A 16,913-nucleotide genomic window follows, 5' to 3' on the forward strand; every position below is an offset into this window, starting at 1 on the left:
CTATTAAAAAGATGATCATGTAATGGCCCCATTTCACATAAATTTGTGACTCTTCATGAACGGATGCACCAAAAGCTTAAAGGGAAGTCAACACCCCCAAAAATGATTGACAATATGTTTTATGTAGCCCCACTAGTCTAAATATGGTATTCTGGTTAATATTGCATTAGTGGAGTAAGAGTTAAGCAGCAAAATCCTGCAATTTTTGATCAATATTAGAAGGCAGCCATTTTGCAATGATTGATCGTAGCAACTGTGATGTCCTCTTCAATCGACAGCGGCAGTGGCAAAATGGCCGCCCCCTGAGATGGATAAAACGGCTGGCTTTTGCTGCATAACTCATATTCCACAAATGTAATATTAATCAGAATGTCATGTTTAAACTAGTGAGGTCACATAATATTATTGTCAAGAAATGTATCAGGTTGACTTCCCCTTTAATTTAAGGATGATCAAATGTATTTATTTATTATTCATATTCCTTGTCCGCCCTCCCCCAGGTCCACTACCTGAAGGCTGGGAACAAGCAATTACATCAGAGGGTGAAATTTACTACATCAACCACAAGAACAAAACCACTTCCTGGTTGGACCCGCGGCTCGACCCCCGCTTCGGTGAGTTCTGCGGCGCACGTTTATCGTAAATGGAAAACAACAGTCAAAGCTGTCGTCATAGAAACGCAAACTCGCCCTCCCCCCTCGTGAAGTTCTTCCCAGCTGTAGCAGGCTGAGCGGCTTTACTTTGATTTGATTTTGGACTGCTCCACGTTGCACCTCCCCTCGTCCCGCTTGCTCGGAAGCAGCACCTAACCTTTTGTCAACCATTTTAGTGTTGGAACAACAGCTGAGTTGGCCATTAATCCCAGCAGCACCACGCGCGCACACAGTAACCTCCTTGTCACCCATTCCCTGCCCAAGCTAAAGTTTGACAGGAGGTTTTCCGCACGGTTAGGAGATAAGTGACAGGAGCAGGTATGCGCGATAAGACTTTTTCAAAAGTGCTGGCCTCAAGTACCATCACATCCACCCGTGTCAGCGCCGCGTTGGAGTAGATGAAGCCTCCTGGCCTCTCGTCAGCGAATGCGTGCAGGGTCCAAAACAGAGTTGTAAGGCGAGCGGAGCAGCTGGGAGGGGGAGATGGCGGCGGCTTTGAAGATTTATAAGTCATGAACACACACATACGCACACGGCCCGCGGGCGCCTGATAGCGAGTTTCACAGTGTTAACTGTTCGTGTGCCGCCATCCAGACAAAAACGCAGAGCCGAGTCGGGCCTTCAACCAGGGGTGGGAGCAAGTCAGGTCTTAACATTCAAATTCCATGCAAGTCCCAGAAATCAAACAAGACTAGTCCAAGTACACAAGCAAGTTGAGTTAAAAAAAAAACAAAAGTCATACGTCAAGTCTTAGGATCTGGCACATTAGTCACTTTGCATTCAATATCTGGTCGGGCTGAACAATTCATCCAGTTCAAATTCACATCGCAATGAAGTAAGATGCCTCTTAATTATTTTTTGTTACGACCCAACAGGAAGAAGAAAATATTTTGCGCCCGCCCAACTCTCTGTCACGACTATAAATAGTATCATTTGTCTATAAAATTGTTGTGAGTACACCTTTGCAGAGGATCTAATACTGCTTTCGCACTCTCTGGCAATGAGAGCGCCACTGCCACCTACTGGAGTGGATGTAAAATTGCGGAAACAATTATAATAATAATAATAATAATTGCGCCCAATTTGAGAAGAACAAAACAGTTGTTGTTTTTAAATGTATGTATATTTTATTTATTTATTTATTTATTTATTTAATTTATAGTCTGTAAGTTGCAGTCCACATTAACGTATTATTTCATGAAAAGTTGAAGCAACAAAGCCACAGATTTGTTATTGCAATCAGAAACATTTGACGAAAGTTTCTCAAATCAAATTATGCACAGTCTTTCTGTGTTTTATTTTTAGGGAATGAGCAAATGCAATGAGAACTACAAGGTCATGAAGCTTTAGTTTTAAGTTGTCGGTTGCTGGCTGGTTTGACGGCACTTTGCTTTGTAGCTGAAATCCATCAAATGCTGCTTTGTTGTGGCTGTTTTGGAACATATTCCTGCACACTTAACTCTGCTGCCGCGCAGGTGTCCAATCGCCGGCCAGCTGCTTTGATAATGGAGGCTAATTTGAGCTCGGCGGAGAAAAGCAGCAGAGCGCCTTTAACGGAGGCCTGTTGCCGGCTGCCCCCCACACACACACACACACACATACACATACACACACACTAACATCCAACACAGCCCTTTTCGTGAGGCCCAGTGCAGGCACGGCCTCGTTGTGCTGTCGCTCCAGACAGACTTGAAGCTCTGCCAGGCCTTTTTATTCTGCACTCCAACTCTTAATCTGTTCCAGACCTTTTCAGTCAAAGAACTCCAATGAGTGTGTGTGTGTGCGCGTGCTTGGGGGGTTCAGGGGAGAGGAAAAAGGGGGCAGGAGTAAGTCGAGGGTGGGCTTGGGTTCAGGGTTTGAAGGGGAAGAAAGGAAAAGCGATGAACACGGGACACCCAGACGAGATAAGCATGCATCCTCGACAGGAAAAAGGAGGACAGTGAGCTAACTAGCTAGCCTGCTAGCTTCTTTAGTTCTTAGGCCGCTTTGTCAAAGCGTGTCATGCGACAGTCTTCCGCCTCTTCTGAAGGTTGGCAGAGATGTGACTTTTCATGGGATTCTGCGGTAACGCCCTCTAATTGCCGTTAAAGTAGTGCAGTGTCTCTTTGGAGGAATCAATGGAGCCGCACAAAAATGCTTGATTGTGTCAAACTGGCAAATAAAAATAACACATTTTAACACTTGACTCGTGGAAAAAAATCAGCTGCAGCTAAACAGAAAACCATATTTTGCGAGGCTGAAGTTTCAAGGATTTGGACAATTTGAAATTGAACAAGGTATTATCGAGTAATTTGGTAATTGTTTAGTTGTCGATTACTTTTTGAACCTTTAATTTCTGTGGCACACCAGAAACGTTCTCATAAAATCACTGTGTTAATGGGATCAGATTAGGGCTGTCACTAATAAATCTTTTTTGGGAATCAATTATTCTATCGATTACTTGATATTGAATTAAGTACCACAAATGTTTTAAAATAAATTATAGTTGCAAGGCAGAAGTTTTTGTAGTCAAGTTAGCCAACGTCTTCTACTACTGTAATATTAGTATTCTGTATGTATGTAATGCAGAGGTGGCAAATCCAGGTCCAGAAAGTAAAGTTTGGCTTTAGCCCCAGGTGCTATCTAGCTAGCTCCCGAGCAGGTAAACGAGCACCATGGGAGCTAGCTACGGAGCTAGTGAGCGAATATCATCTATTTAAGTGTTTCCCCTCTTTTAAAAGATTGTGGAATTCTGATATTGCCATGTTCCCTAGCTAGCTAGTTCCCTAGCAGGTAAACGAGCACCGTGGGAGCTAGTTAGGGAGTTGGGGAGGTAGCTAGCTAGCACCTGGGGCTAAAGCCAAACTGTGGCAGGGTTTTTACTTTCTGAACCTGGATTTGCCACCTGTAATGTAGCGTATGCACTACATGTCGTTCCAACGTTTGCGTTCTAAAACCGCAACGATTGTACAGGTGTACCTCTAATAAACTGTCACGTGAGTGTATGCGGCATCAGAATTAATTAGATTTGCCCTTTTATTTGATCTTTTGTTAACTATTTTCCTTCTTACACCAATAATCCGCAAACTTGACAGCATTTGTTGGCGGTACATGAAGGTAAAAGTTTTTGTGATTTATGTAAAATAATCATAGTCAGTTAGCATTTGTAGCTCCACCACTGGGGGGGGGGGGGGGTATGTAGTGTAACGCGGCTCCCGGCATGATGGCCTGATAAGTGCCGGTGTTGCTGGCTCGTTGTGTTGCGGGCGTGCGTGAAGAAGACAAAAGGCAGAAGGCATTAACTTGGTCTCTTATCTCCCTCGGCCCGACAGCTTAGGCCGCCCTCATGTGTTGCTAACACAAACCCTGTGAAACACACACACAAACACGCACACACACACCCCCACACACACACACACCCACACAGAGTCGGCCTCCTTGTGTGTGCTATCAGGCTGTCCCTGAAATGAACCTGTCCTTCACTCCTATCTCGTCCTCTCACGCTGAGCTCGTTCACGGCGGCAATTTTTCTCGTTGTTGGCGCATACTCGTCGCGCTTGCTTCGCTTTACTGTTTGGTCTGCGAGGCAGACCTTTATTTTTTTTTTTATGACATAATTTTCACTCTAAATGTAAGCCTCGAAGGACATGTTTGAAGAGTGTTTAGGAAGGTTGTCCTCCGCCAAGGCCGAATAAGACTCTTTTGGATAGGCAGAACCGTAACTATTAATATTAGTCCAGAATTCACCGAGTAGCTGAGGAAAATGGACGTTTGTTTATTCGTTCAGGATAAATAGTAACACGTACATTTTTAGAAAGAAGTTCATTCTCCATGTAACCTAGTTTGAATCGTTTAGCGATGACATAACGGGTTTACACTCTAACGAACCAAAAAACAGAAGAAGAAAAAAAATCATCTCAAAGTTTTTGACAATTAAGGGAGTCAGGCGTTGCAAATTTAAGCAATGATGCCAACGTATTTTAATCAGTTTCGCTCCTCCCGTTGAAAGCAGTTGAGCAGCCTCTAATTTCTTCCCCACTCTGCCTTTGCTTTTGCTTTTGCTGACCACATGCTTGTATATTTTGGACTGTGGCGGGTGGAAATATGTAACTGCATTTGGTGGGCAACAGTTCATCTTAGGGGGGAGGGTTTACCCAGCGGAGGCAAGGCAAGGCAGCTTTATTTAATGAGCACATTTCATACAGAAGGCAACTCGGTGTGCTTCACATAATCAAAAGTACGTATAAAAGTATTCACAAACTAAACCGTTAAAGACATTCAAAAGCAAAGATACAAAAAGTAGCCTCCCAAAATTACAAAGAGAATGTACAGTAGTGACAAACAAAAGAATCAAAGACATTCAAAAGCAAAGCAAATAAATAAAAAGTAGCTCTCTGAAATTATTAAAAGACAGTACAGTGAAATTGATTTTTAAATCCTTTAAAAGAACTCAATCTGACTTCACGTCTGTTGGCAACTTATTCCATTTGTGTGCAGCATAACAGCTAAATGCTGCTTTGAACTCCGGGACCCTGGGACCCAGCTCTGCAGACCTCAGAGCCCTACTGGCTTTATATTCACTTAGCATTTCTTCTGTTTATTTATATTTAATAAAAATTGTAAACAGTATTTATTTACAATAAATCAAAGGTCAAATTATTTAATGTAGGGATGTCAAACTTATTTTTTTGTCACAGGCCACATGGTTGTTATGATTTGATTCGGAAACATTTGATCGCCTCATATAAGATAACCACAGCAAATTGATGAATAACTACTTTTGAAATCGGAGGTCAGCAACACAAAAAAATATTGAGGCAATTTGCAAGTTTTTGGTGTTGTAGCAAGAAGTAATAAGTTGATGGACATAATTTGCTTTTGCGGGCTGCATAAAATGATGTGCGGGCCGTATCTGGCCCCCGGGCCGCCAGTTTAATACCTGTGATTTAATGAGTTGAAAAATATCACATTTTCAGGAAAACAGGTAAATTAATGCAACACATTATTGGTAATGTGTTAAAGGATGGAGAGGAGTATGCTCATGGAAAAAAAATAGCGACGAGAGCACGTTTCAATTTGAAATCAGTTGAAAATGTGGCCTCATCGCCGTGTCAACTAGTGCCTGATCTGGCGGAGGGATACGTGCAGAAAAGACGAGATCTTCACTGTGTGTGGCAAAGATAAGAAGTGGAGAGAAGTTGCACTCTCTCCCATGACTGCATGCATGTGGGAGAGGAGAGGAGGCGGCCGCTCCGTGACTGTGTGGGTGGGGGCTGCTCGGCAGGAGTGGGAGGCGGATGGATGGCTGCGTTTGTGAGTGTGTGTGTGTGTGTGTGGGAGGGGGTGGGGGGGTGTTTTTGGTGGTGCTGGTGGGCCTCCGGTGCTTCCCAGGGAGCGCCCTGGGCCGCGCTCCATTCAGCTGCGGAGATAGTGTAAACAGACAGTGATTGAATGGTGATGAGGAAGGTGCCGGGGGGAGGGCGGAGACGAGCCCCCGCCGTCCCCACCGCATGGAAATTGTACCCCTGTCAGGGCTTTGTTGTGGTTGGGTGCTCTGCCGCATAAGCAAACACCCCTCGCATTGACTGTTACGCCCCTTGTGGTCAGGCACATTTATTTGCCTGTCTTGTTGATAAAAATACAACTGTGACCCACTTTGCATGCATAGATTACTACTACTCATGTTTATTAGCACCCCCCCCCCCCCCCCCCAGGCCAGAAAATAACAAAGACGTGGCTGAGGAACAGCTGTATCTCCAATACACACAACTTTTGTTGTGATGATGTCACCGTGCTGCAAGCTTGTTTGACAACCAAACACTGTCACAGCCAGAAAAAGGTAACTGGCCACTACATTAGGCACACCAGGATAATCCTAATTATAAATTTAGGTGGGGCAGCGTTAGGAAGTCGGCTAAATATTTTTTTCCTTTGTTTTAGTTTTAGGTTTTTTTTGTGTGTTAAAGGTTAATTTGCATTTTTTTTGTAGAATTGTTTTTATTTCAATTTCAATGGGCACCAATTATATTTTTTATTTTTTTAATTATATCCATCCATTTTCTTAACCGCTTTTCCTCACAAGGGTCGCGGGGGGTCGCTGGAGCCTATCCCAGCTGGTATCGGTTTTGAGGTGACTATTCATACAGGTATCAGTCCGAAAAAAGTGGTATTAACCAACTCTATAATACTAATAAACAAGACTCCCAAGATTTCAATTTAAAAAAATCTCCAATTCAAACCAAGCTTCATTATCGTGGTAAAGACGTATCCATTGAGTCACCGGATGTCATTAGATTGCGCAAGTATACCTAACAAAGTGTTCTGTGGCTTAATCACAGGAGCCTCAAAGTGAGATAAAGGGGCCGAGCCAGGCTGCAGGGCTCCAATCAGATTTGTTTGAATGGAAACAAATAGGCACAATGAAGAGGATAAGTCACGACTGATGCAACAAAGGCCGTCTTAGTCAGCGAGTGGGCGGGGATCAGGTCTTACAGGAATTGGGGTTGATCGGGACTGCGCGTGCTAAAAATCTTGCGTCGGGACTTCCTTTAGCCTACATAACCTGCTGTACTGGCTGGCCTCCAGCCTTTTTCAGCCTGAGAGGTGAACTTGTAAGTCCTGTTGTGCTGTTTTTTTTTTTTTTTTTCTTGACGTCACCAAGCACTGAAGGCATCGCACTGACACGCTCACACATAAACACGCGCACAGTTTCCGCTCACAAACTCCCCGAGAGATGGACTTTTACGGGTCCCTGTAGTAGGAAATGAAGGACATTTGGCGATGTTTACATGACACCGTTCATTATCTGCAGGCTATTTTTTTTTACATCAGTTCCGGATGCACGTGCGCAAAACGGAAGCTTGCTTCTTTTGTGTATTTAATGTCGTCATGATAATCGGCTGCCTTGACATACGACTGACCCAACTTAAGCGTTTTCAAGACACAAGCCCTTGCTCGGCCAATATTGAATTTGCTTTGACTTGTGAATAAAAATAGATTATTGTCAAACCAAACGTAAAAAAAGAGACATACAAGTTGTGTATTTAAATATAGTAAATTCATGCAGCATAACTGCTAAATGCTGATGCACCATGTTTGCTTTGAACTTTGGGATCCACTAATTGACACAGGTCTGCTGACATTTGTGGTTCATAATCCACATTATGTATTGTTACTACAATGAGCATTTACAGTTTAAACTATTAACATCATCAATTAAAAAATAAATAATTAAAAAATCAATATTGACTGTTTTTTGTTATTGACGGCAGGTCCCTCTGTCCCACATAAACAAAGAATTACAAAGTAATTTACAAAGTAAATGTACTAAAATTATTAAAATTGCAAGAATATTGTTTTGCATGTTTTGTTTTGTTTTTTACCTGGATTTAAAAGCTTTTACACTTCAGTTCTGTTGGCATCTTATTCCATTATTGTGCAGCATAACAGCTAAATGCAGATGCACCATATTTGTTTTGAAATTTGGGATCCACTAATTTGACGTAAGTCTGCTGACCTCAGAACGCTTCTGGGCTTATATTCCATGAGCATTAAGTTTTGTACATTTACCATTTAAACTTAAACTTTACTCTCTAAGAAAGTACATCGCGGTCGTGTAAATAGAACAACTGTGACGGGCGTCAGACTCGCTAGTAAATCTTGAGCATTTAAACAAAGCCTCCTATTTGCTTTCTGTGCAGCCATGAACCAGCAGAGGATCTCCCAGAGTGCACCTGTGAAGCAGGGCGGCCAGCTGCCCCCCAGCACCCTCGGCGGCGTCAACCAGCTGAGGCTGCAGAAGATGGAGAAGGAGAGGCTGAGGCTCAAGCAGGAGCTGCTTCGGCAACGTCCTCAGGTCAGGACTCGGGCTGTTTAACTACACACTTTTTGAAGAAAAACAAAACCCCCCAAAAACATGATTCGAACCTCTCTGGGGACAAAGAAAATCATTAGCAAATGTTGTCACGTTTGGAAATTTGAGGCAAAGGAAAAGGTGGTGCGAAAATTTATAGCAATTTTTATTATTTATTACGGAGCCTCTAAAGTGACGTTGGGGGGGGGGGGTTGAAATGTTTCCCATTGGGAGGAGAAACTTTCTCACTAGGGTGAGAAACTTTCTCATTTGAACAAGAAAGTTTCTCATTAGAATAAAAAAGTAGTCCGTTGCATGCTAGCAAGGGAGACCCGACATCTACATTTCGGTTTGCATTTTTGAGTGAAAATGACCTCGTTTGGCAAAATTTCCACCCGCGACTTTATTTTAAAGAAAATTCCAGCTTTACTTGCAAATCATCACCATTATGTAAATATGTCTTGTAGTCTGCTAAATAAGATACCACCTAATGAGAAAGTTTCACATTCAAACAAGAACATTTTCAAAAATAAAACAATAAAAACAGTGGAAAGCAAAAAAAAAAAAAATTACAGTAAAGCAATAATAATATAAATACGGAAGAGGATTAGGGCCAGTGAAGAGAAAAAATAATGGTTGGCAGGATTCTAACTTCTCAGAATTCTGACTTTCAAGTGACAATTCTGACTTTATTAGTGCTACTACTCTTCTAGTGAGAATTCTGAGTGAGAATAAAGTCAGAATTCTCCCTTGAAAGTCAGAATTCCGCAAATTACTTCCTAACATTGAAAGTCGTGAGCATTATTAGAAGAAGAAGCAAATGTCGACAAACACAAAAACAGTGCTGTGGTCCACCGTAGTTGTTTTGGTCTTGACAGGCTGAATCCGTTTACAATTAAAAAGCGTGTCGTGTAAACAGCCCCTAAGCATGCAGATGTTTTTCAAATGTCTGTTGGGCTTGTGTGTAGTTGGTCAAACGCTTTCATTTTGGAGCAGCACATCTGGAATAACCTTTTCAAGATGACTCATCTCACTCGGCGGTTCAAACTTTCAAACCCGGCTTTGATGGGCCTCCATTGTTACGCCACGCTGCCACGAAGTCTCGTGACTCATCGGTGGTAATTCGACCACTTCCCAGTGACACATCGCCGCCTCCGCACAGGGCGGTGCGGCCCCCGAGTTCAGGAGTTTACTCAAGGCAGCGTCCCGGCACCGGAATCACGTGGCTTTATGATGATGATGATGATGATGATGAAGGGCCGCCACTGACTTGTTTACCGTGTTGCTCGCACGGCTTGTTTAAAGTTCACAGTGTCGGAAGTGACCCAAGCGTGTGCATACAGAAAGCCTGATTGGACCGTCCATAATGAAGGACAATTGTTCTGAGGATAGTCCAGTAATGATCATCCAATCTCATATTGTCATTTTACTTTTCTTGTGGCCCACAGTGGACGTAACGTTTTTATTGTTCGTTGACATTTCCCACAATAATCATGTCACTTCACACTCAATCGCTGCATAGCATGTTGATAAAACACAGGCAGCTATGGAGGACCAAAACTGCCAACATTTTAAATAAATAGATGACTAAATAAATGAATAAAAGTGAAAATAAAAACAGATATAAAAAATTTAATAAAATTTAAAAAATTGCTATAAATGGAAAAACAACTTTATTTATATATATATATATATATATATAATTTTTATTTTCTGAAGATGCACTTCTCAGGATAACATTTTGCAATCCAAAGTCAAATTATTTTTTTTATATCAACTCATTTGCTCCCCAAAACGTATAAAAACGTTCTCTTTTAAATATTACCATGCTCCCAAAGACGTATTTATACGGTTCTTTAAGGTTGTTTTTTTTTCGTGCTTGAGCATACAGAAGGCTTTGATGCAGCCTCTGAACTGAAGTGGGACGCTTGAAGAATGGTAGTTATTACAAAAATGGCCAGCAGGTGGCAGCAGAGTATGAGATCAACCAGGGCCATGTTGCAAAGAGCGGTTTAATAAAATAAAAAAAAATTAAAACATAAAAAAGGAGATTAAAAAAAGAAAAATACAAAAATAAATTTATAAATAGAATTAAATAAATAAATAAATATGCTCTGCTCTCACATTTATTTATTTCATGCTGCAGACGCTCGGTCTGTTTGCATTTAATTTTTTTTATTATATCTGTTTTTATTTTCAGTTTTATTAATTCATTTAGTCATTCATTTATTTTTAATTTTGGCAGTTTCGGTCCTCCATAGGCAGCAAGCTACTGTATGCTAAGCTAAGTTAGCTGGAGAAGCAAGCGTTTCGTGACATGTTCGTTGACAAACTAACAATAAAAAAAATTATAATCTGAATCTACATAATCCTGCCACAAACTCGGAGAAATAGATTGGCAGCAAATGCTTCAGTTTCGCTATCAATCCTTCCTAAATTCTCGCTTGAAATTTGGCCCATCTCGCTCAAACCTTGAATGTTCATGGCCCAAACAGTTGGTCATGTTCCAGCGATGCTAACAAATCACGCTAAAGCGTCTCATTCACGAGTGTCGGTCTTGTGGGGGGTCCGCAGGAGCTCGCCCTGAGAAACCAGCTGCCCATCAGCATGGAGCAAGACTGCGGCACCAACCCCGTGTCCTCCCCGATGGCCCAGGACGCCCGGACCATGACCGCCAACAGCTCGGACCCATTCCTCAACAGGTTGGTTCTGAAAGTGCTTGTTGGACTTTGTAGGGGAGTTGGTAGCATTCTAAAAATCACTAAATTGTTTAGGTCCTGAATACAATAAAGGGATACTTGATTTATTGAGCCATTTTCACCAATAAAAAGTTAATATTTTGTCCAGAATGAATTTGATAACTTCATTATTTTTCCATTTACAAGTAATACCTTTAACTCATTCACTGCCATTGACGGCTATATTTCTATTAGTTTAAAAAAAAAATCCACTTCTGTTAACAAGAGTATGAAAACCTAGAAAAAAATTATTGTACAACTAATTTGTGATTAATCGTGAGTTAACTATTGAAGGCACAGTTGACAACAAGTGAAAAAATGTGTTTTTAAAGGTATTAATTGTACGTGAAAAATAAAGAAGTTATCAAATTCATTCTGGACAAATTAACTTTTTACTGCTGAAAATGGCTCAATGCGTGAAGTATCCCTTAAAAGAAATGCTAATTAAATATAAACCTAGTCGGGCTCTGAGGTCTACAAACTCGGTCGATTAGTGGAACCCAGAGTTCAAGGCAAACACGGTGAAGCAGCTGTTATGCTGCACGGTCTTTTAAAGCATTTTTTAAAATCAAATGTTTGCAAAATCCACTTTCCATTCCTTTAGTAATTTTAGTAAGCTAATTTTTCCTTTGCCTTTTAAATGTTTTTTTAATTTGAATTACATGAAGCACATTGAGAGGGGAAAAAAAAGCTGCCTTTCCTTTCCTTGCCATGAGTAGCGCCCTCATTCGTCGACATGAGCACAAGTTGAGTATCAAGCGGGCCGGGTGCACGAGGTCCAGTGTGTAGACGGGCCGACCTAATCTCTCCCCCCCCGCCCACCGACACCACTGCCCAACCCCCAACGCTCACAATGGCCTCATTCATGGCGTCTCTGCTGAACTCTGCCTACATATTTTTCCTCTGCTAATTAGTGCAGCTTGTCAAATGTCCTCTCTTCTTTGTCCCGCTTTTCATCCGATGACAGCGGCGTTTACGCGGCGATGGCGAACTTTTTTTTAACAAGAGTGTGTCGGTTTCCTGTTTGTGTCCTTCAGCGGGACATACCACTCCAGGGACGAGAGCACAGACAGCGGCTTGAGCATGAGCAGCTACAGCGTCCCTCGCACTCCCGATGACTTCCTCAACAGCGTGGACGAGATGGACACAGGTGAGGACACGCGCCACCAAGCAAAATGGTCGCCGGAAGGGGCTGCCACGACTAATCGAATGACTCGAGAAAATTTGATTACGAGACCCAGTTGAGGAAAAACCTCTGCCTGGGAAAGAGTCCATAGAGAATATCCGAAGTTTGGGATCATTTCACACTTAACAAGAAAGACAAATTTTATACACTCAGCGCTCAGACTGACTAACGGTTGGCTAGGTAATTGCCAGCTAACTCTACACTTTCATTCGTTGGCACCCATGTCACTCACCAAGTCAGGCCCCGCCTTTTAAAGCCACACACATTCGGGTTTACAAATGGGGTTCAAAAAGGGCAAGGGTTTCAAAGTAGAGCGAGTGCTACAAAGTTGGGTTTTCAAAGTGCAGTTAGGATTTCAAAGTAGCATTAGGGTTTGAGATTAGGGTGAAGGTTTCAAATTTAGATGCAGTAATAAAAGTAGGTAGTAATAATTGCCAGCCAACTCTACTTGCTCATTCGCTGGCACCCATGTCACTCACCAAGCCTTTTAAAGCTAGAGACACTCAATGTTTCCAAATAGGGTTAAAAAAAATAGTTAGGGTTTCAAAGTAGAGTGAGTGTTACAAAGTTGGATTTCGATGTACAGTTAGGGTTTCAAATGATGGTTAGGGTTTCAAATTACGGTTTTAAAGTAGGATTGGGGTTTCAAAATAAGGTCACAGTTTCAAAGTAGCGTTGGGGTCTCAAATTGGGCTTTGGGTTTCAAATTAGGGTTAGAATTTCAAGTAGGGTTGGGGTTTCAAATTGGGGTTTTGAATTAAGGTTAGGTTTTCAAAGTACGGTTTTTAAAATAGGGTTAGGGTTTTAAAGTAGGGTTTCAAAGTAGAGTGAGTGAGACAACAAAGTTGGGTTTTCGAAGTACAGATAATGTTTCAAATTGGGGTTTGGGTTTCAAATTAGGGTCTCAAAGTAGGGTTAGAATTTCAAGTAGGATGAGGGTTTCAAATTGGGGTTATGAATTAGGGTTAGGTTTTTAAAGTAGGGTTTTACAAACAGGGGTAGGGTTTCAAAGTAGGGTTATGGTTACAAATTGGGGTTTCAAATTAGGATTAAGGGTTGAAATTAGAGTTTTAAGGTTTAAAAAATACAAAAATACATGTACAAACAAAAATAATGTAATGTAAATAAATAAATAAATACATTTGCGTGTTGGCTAAAAAAAAAAGAATAAAACTGAGCTCTCCAAAAAATAGAAAAATAAGCTTGAATGTGCTGCATATGGCAAAGTAAATAAATAAATAAGATTTTGACATACTCGTAGGGTTTTTGAAGCAAGATAACACTTTGTCAACAGCACAGATTGTGCAACATTGCCTAATAAATCAGTTCATTTGTAGCTTCAAATGCTATCACTTCGGTCCCCACTCTCAGAATCACTCTTGTAAACAAACGATTGCTCTAAAACCATCACTTTTGCACCATCAACTGCAGATATTAAAAACATTTAGCGATGAAACATGATGTGTGTGTTTGGCCGGCAGGGGACCCGCTCCCGACCTCCATGGGCACGCAGCCCAGCCGCTTCCCCGACTACCTGGACGCCATCCCGGGGACGGACGTGGACCTGGGCACGCTGGAGGGCGAGAGCATGGCGGTGGAGAGCGAGGAGCTGATGCCCAGCCTGCAGGAGGCGCTCAGCTCCGACATCCTCAACGATATGGAATCGGTTCTGGCGGCCACCAAGATCGACAAGGAGAGCTTCCTCACGTGGTTATAGAAGGGGGAAAAGGGGGGTCCCCTCTTCTTCCTCCTCCTCCTCCTCCAGCGTGCTTTTGACCGAGACATTTAAGCGAGCCTGTCTGGACTTTTCCCCGTTTTCTACGTCAGTATTCTTCTCGTCTTTCTGTCTCCTTTTTATTTTGTCTGTGTCTTCAAGGCTGGCCCATGAGCAGACAATAACGCAAAGGGTCCCCGAAGCTCGACCTCGGGTGTCTTGACCCCCCCCCGGCCCCGTTTCTCCTGTAGTGCCTCGTTCCCCCGCAGTTAATTGAGCTTCACCTTCTGCCTTTTTTTTTTTTTTTTTTTTTTTTTTTTTTTGGGCCCGAGGATCCAAAAATGATGTATTTGACCAACACTACGGATTTGGAGTCAAGGTATCAAAAGGCCCCCCAAATTAGGATGGGTGAAGGTTTTTGGCAGGGGAGGGGGGCCCAGTGGGGGCCGACCGACCACATCGCTGCTTGGCTGTGCCAGCGTGTCTAAGTTAAACTTCTTTTCTTTTTGTCTTTTTTTTTTTAGATCAAGTGCCTTCAGCTTTTGTTTTAAGACGGCGAGCAACACGAACAAGTTTCTTCACTTTCTCGTTGATTTTTAAACGCATTGTAACGGGAAGTAGGGATTTTTTTTTTTTAGCATCTTTATATCGCAGTCTTACCAGCTTTTATCTCTCGTTTAGTATTGTTAAGACTTTTTTTTTGAGAAGACGTGTATGATAGCTTAGACTTTTTTTTTTTCTTTTTTTTCCATATAGTCTCACCACATGAAGAAACGTTGTTGATTGGCTCTTTTCGTGGCCCGTCGTTTCAACAGAAATATTACAAGCTTGTGTCTTTCACCGACAAATATTCCTGAACATTAACCAAAAAAAGGACAAAAAAGAAAGCAGATTTGTAGGTGGAATGATGTGAAAAGACGTTGAAGCAAGTTGAAGAGTCACGTCGATGGCGAGGTTTCGGCGAAAGAACCGATTTTTCTTTCTTTCTTTTTTTTCCCGAGGAATAATTAAGAAACAATCCGTTCTGATCTGAGACGGGACTTATGGCAGATTCCAAAGATGTTTGTTTGTGTTTGTGATTTTTGCTTCCAGTTTCACGGTGATTTCTTAATCAGCCTGTGTATGAACAAAATGTGTATGATAAGCTAGTGAGAAGAAGAAAAACAAATTGTTGTAGGTTTACCTTATCTTTATTTCCTTGTTTTTAGTTTTGCGACGACAACGACGGTCGTTGTGAGTGACTAACCCTGAGATTTGAAAAGATTTTTCTGATTTGGAGTTTTCCGATGTTTACGCCACGGTTTGATCGCTAACCTTCAGTATCCTTTGGTAGCATTAACTTTGGAACTCGATGGAACAATTTTACGAGCAAAGAACAGTTGTTGTTTTTTTATATGTGCGCCTTGTGAGAAAACTTCTTTTGTAGAATTGATTTTACTGGTCGGTTTAATCGATGCATTTGAAGACGGATAAACAGTGTTTGTGAGAACAATGCAACAAAAAAACAAACAAAAAAAACACGAGTGGTACACTACAAGTGCTTGTATTGCACGGCGACGCTTTTAAGTTTGGATGCAACTCGGCGTTGATTTTATGCTTACTTTAGCGCGTGACCGTCGACACCAACTTTAGCTCGTTGACCGTCATCGCCGTAGCCGTAGAACTAATCACACCAGTTAAAGAAATAAAAAAATAAAAGATTTTGGTATTTAGAGTTTTCTAAATGCACATGAAATTTATATTCATCAATGAACTGTTCTTTTGTTTTGTTTTTGTTTTGATAGAAACGTGCATGTGTTTTAGAACCATAAAATCTGTTACATTTTTTATATATATATATATATATATATATATATATATATATATATATATATATAAATAAATAAAATATATATCCCTTCATATACAAACGTTGAAATTGGCTTGAAATAAAAGTATATACTTTGTGGTAATACTTTGCTTGTGTGGTGTTTATTTTACGTATGTTGTGTCACATTTTTGGGGGCAAGGATCTTTTAAACATTTTAACAAACAAGAAATATGATGGAGTCATAAAAAGGGGTTGGGGTTCCATAGTAGGGTTTCAAATTAGGGTTAGGGTTCCAAAGTAGGGTTTCCAACTAGGGTTTGGGTTTCAAATTAGGGTTGAGGTTCCAAATGTAGGGTTTCAAAATAGGGTTAGGGTTCCAAATTTGGGTTTAAAAATAGGGTTAAGGTCCCAAAGTAGGGTTTCCAACTAGGGTTAGGGTTCCAAAGTAGGGTTTCCAACTAGGGTTAGGGTTCCAAAGTAGGGTTTCCAACTAGGGTTAGGGTTCCAAAGTAGGGTTTCCAACTAGGGTTAGGGTTCCAAAGTAGGGTTTCCAACTAGGGTTAGGGTTCCAAAGTAGGGTTTCCAACTAGGGTTAGGGTTCCAAAGTAGGGTTTCCAACTAGGATTAGGATTCAAAAGAAGGGTTTCAAACTAGGGTTAGGGTTCCAAGGTAGGGGTTCCAACTAGGGTTTGAGTTCCAAAAGTAGGGTTTCAAACAAGGGTTAGGGTTCCAAATTAGGGTTTCAAACTAGGGTTAGGGTTCCAAAGAAGGGTTCTAAATTAGGGTTAGGGTTCCAAAGTAGGGTTTCCAACTAGGGTTTGGGTTCCAAAGTAGGGTTTAGAACTAGGGTTAGGGTTCCAAAGTAGGGTTTCCAACTAGGGTTTGGGTTCCAAAGTAGGGTTTAGAACTAGGGTTAGGGTTCCAAAGTAGGGTTTCCAAATAGGGTTTGGGTTCCAAACTAGGGTTTCAAACTTAGGGTTA

The 16,913-nt window shown here is 41.5% G+C and overlaps 1 protein-coding gene across 1 annotated transcript in view; it reads left to right on the top strand.

Annotated features, from left to right (window-relative positions):
- yap1 (Yes1 associated transcriptional regulator) overlaps positions 1-14,877 on the top strand; it is a 34,333-nt gene extending 19,456 nt beyond the window's left edge. The window contains exons 4-8 of the mRNA XM_086081187.1: positions 501-614; positions 8,333-8,487; positions 11,059-11,186; positions 12,260-12,372; positions 13,890-14,877. Of these exons, the coding sequence (XP_085937313.1) occupies positions 501-614; positions 8,333-8,487; positions 11,059-11,186; positions 12,260-12,372; positions 13,890-14,125 (746 nt within the window). The 3' untranslated portion in view covers positions 14,126-14,877. The remainder of the gene's footprint in view (positions 1-500; positions 615-8,332; positions 8,488-11,058; positions 11,187-12,259; positions 12,373-13,889) is intronic.
- The last annotated feature ends 2,036 nt before the right edge of the window (positions 14,878-16,913 follow it).

This window comes from Leptonotus elevatus, chromosome 7 (genome assembly GCF_054856555.1).
Source record: "Leptonotus elevatus isolate MCC_2025b chromosome 7, RoL_Lele_1.0, whole genome shotgun sequence".
Taxonomy (NCBI): Eukaryota; Metazoa; Chordata; class Actinopteri; order Syngnathiformes; family Syngnathidae; genus Leptonotus; species Leptonotus elevatus.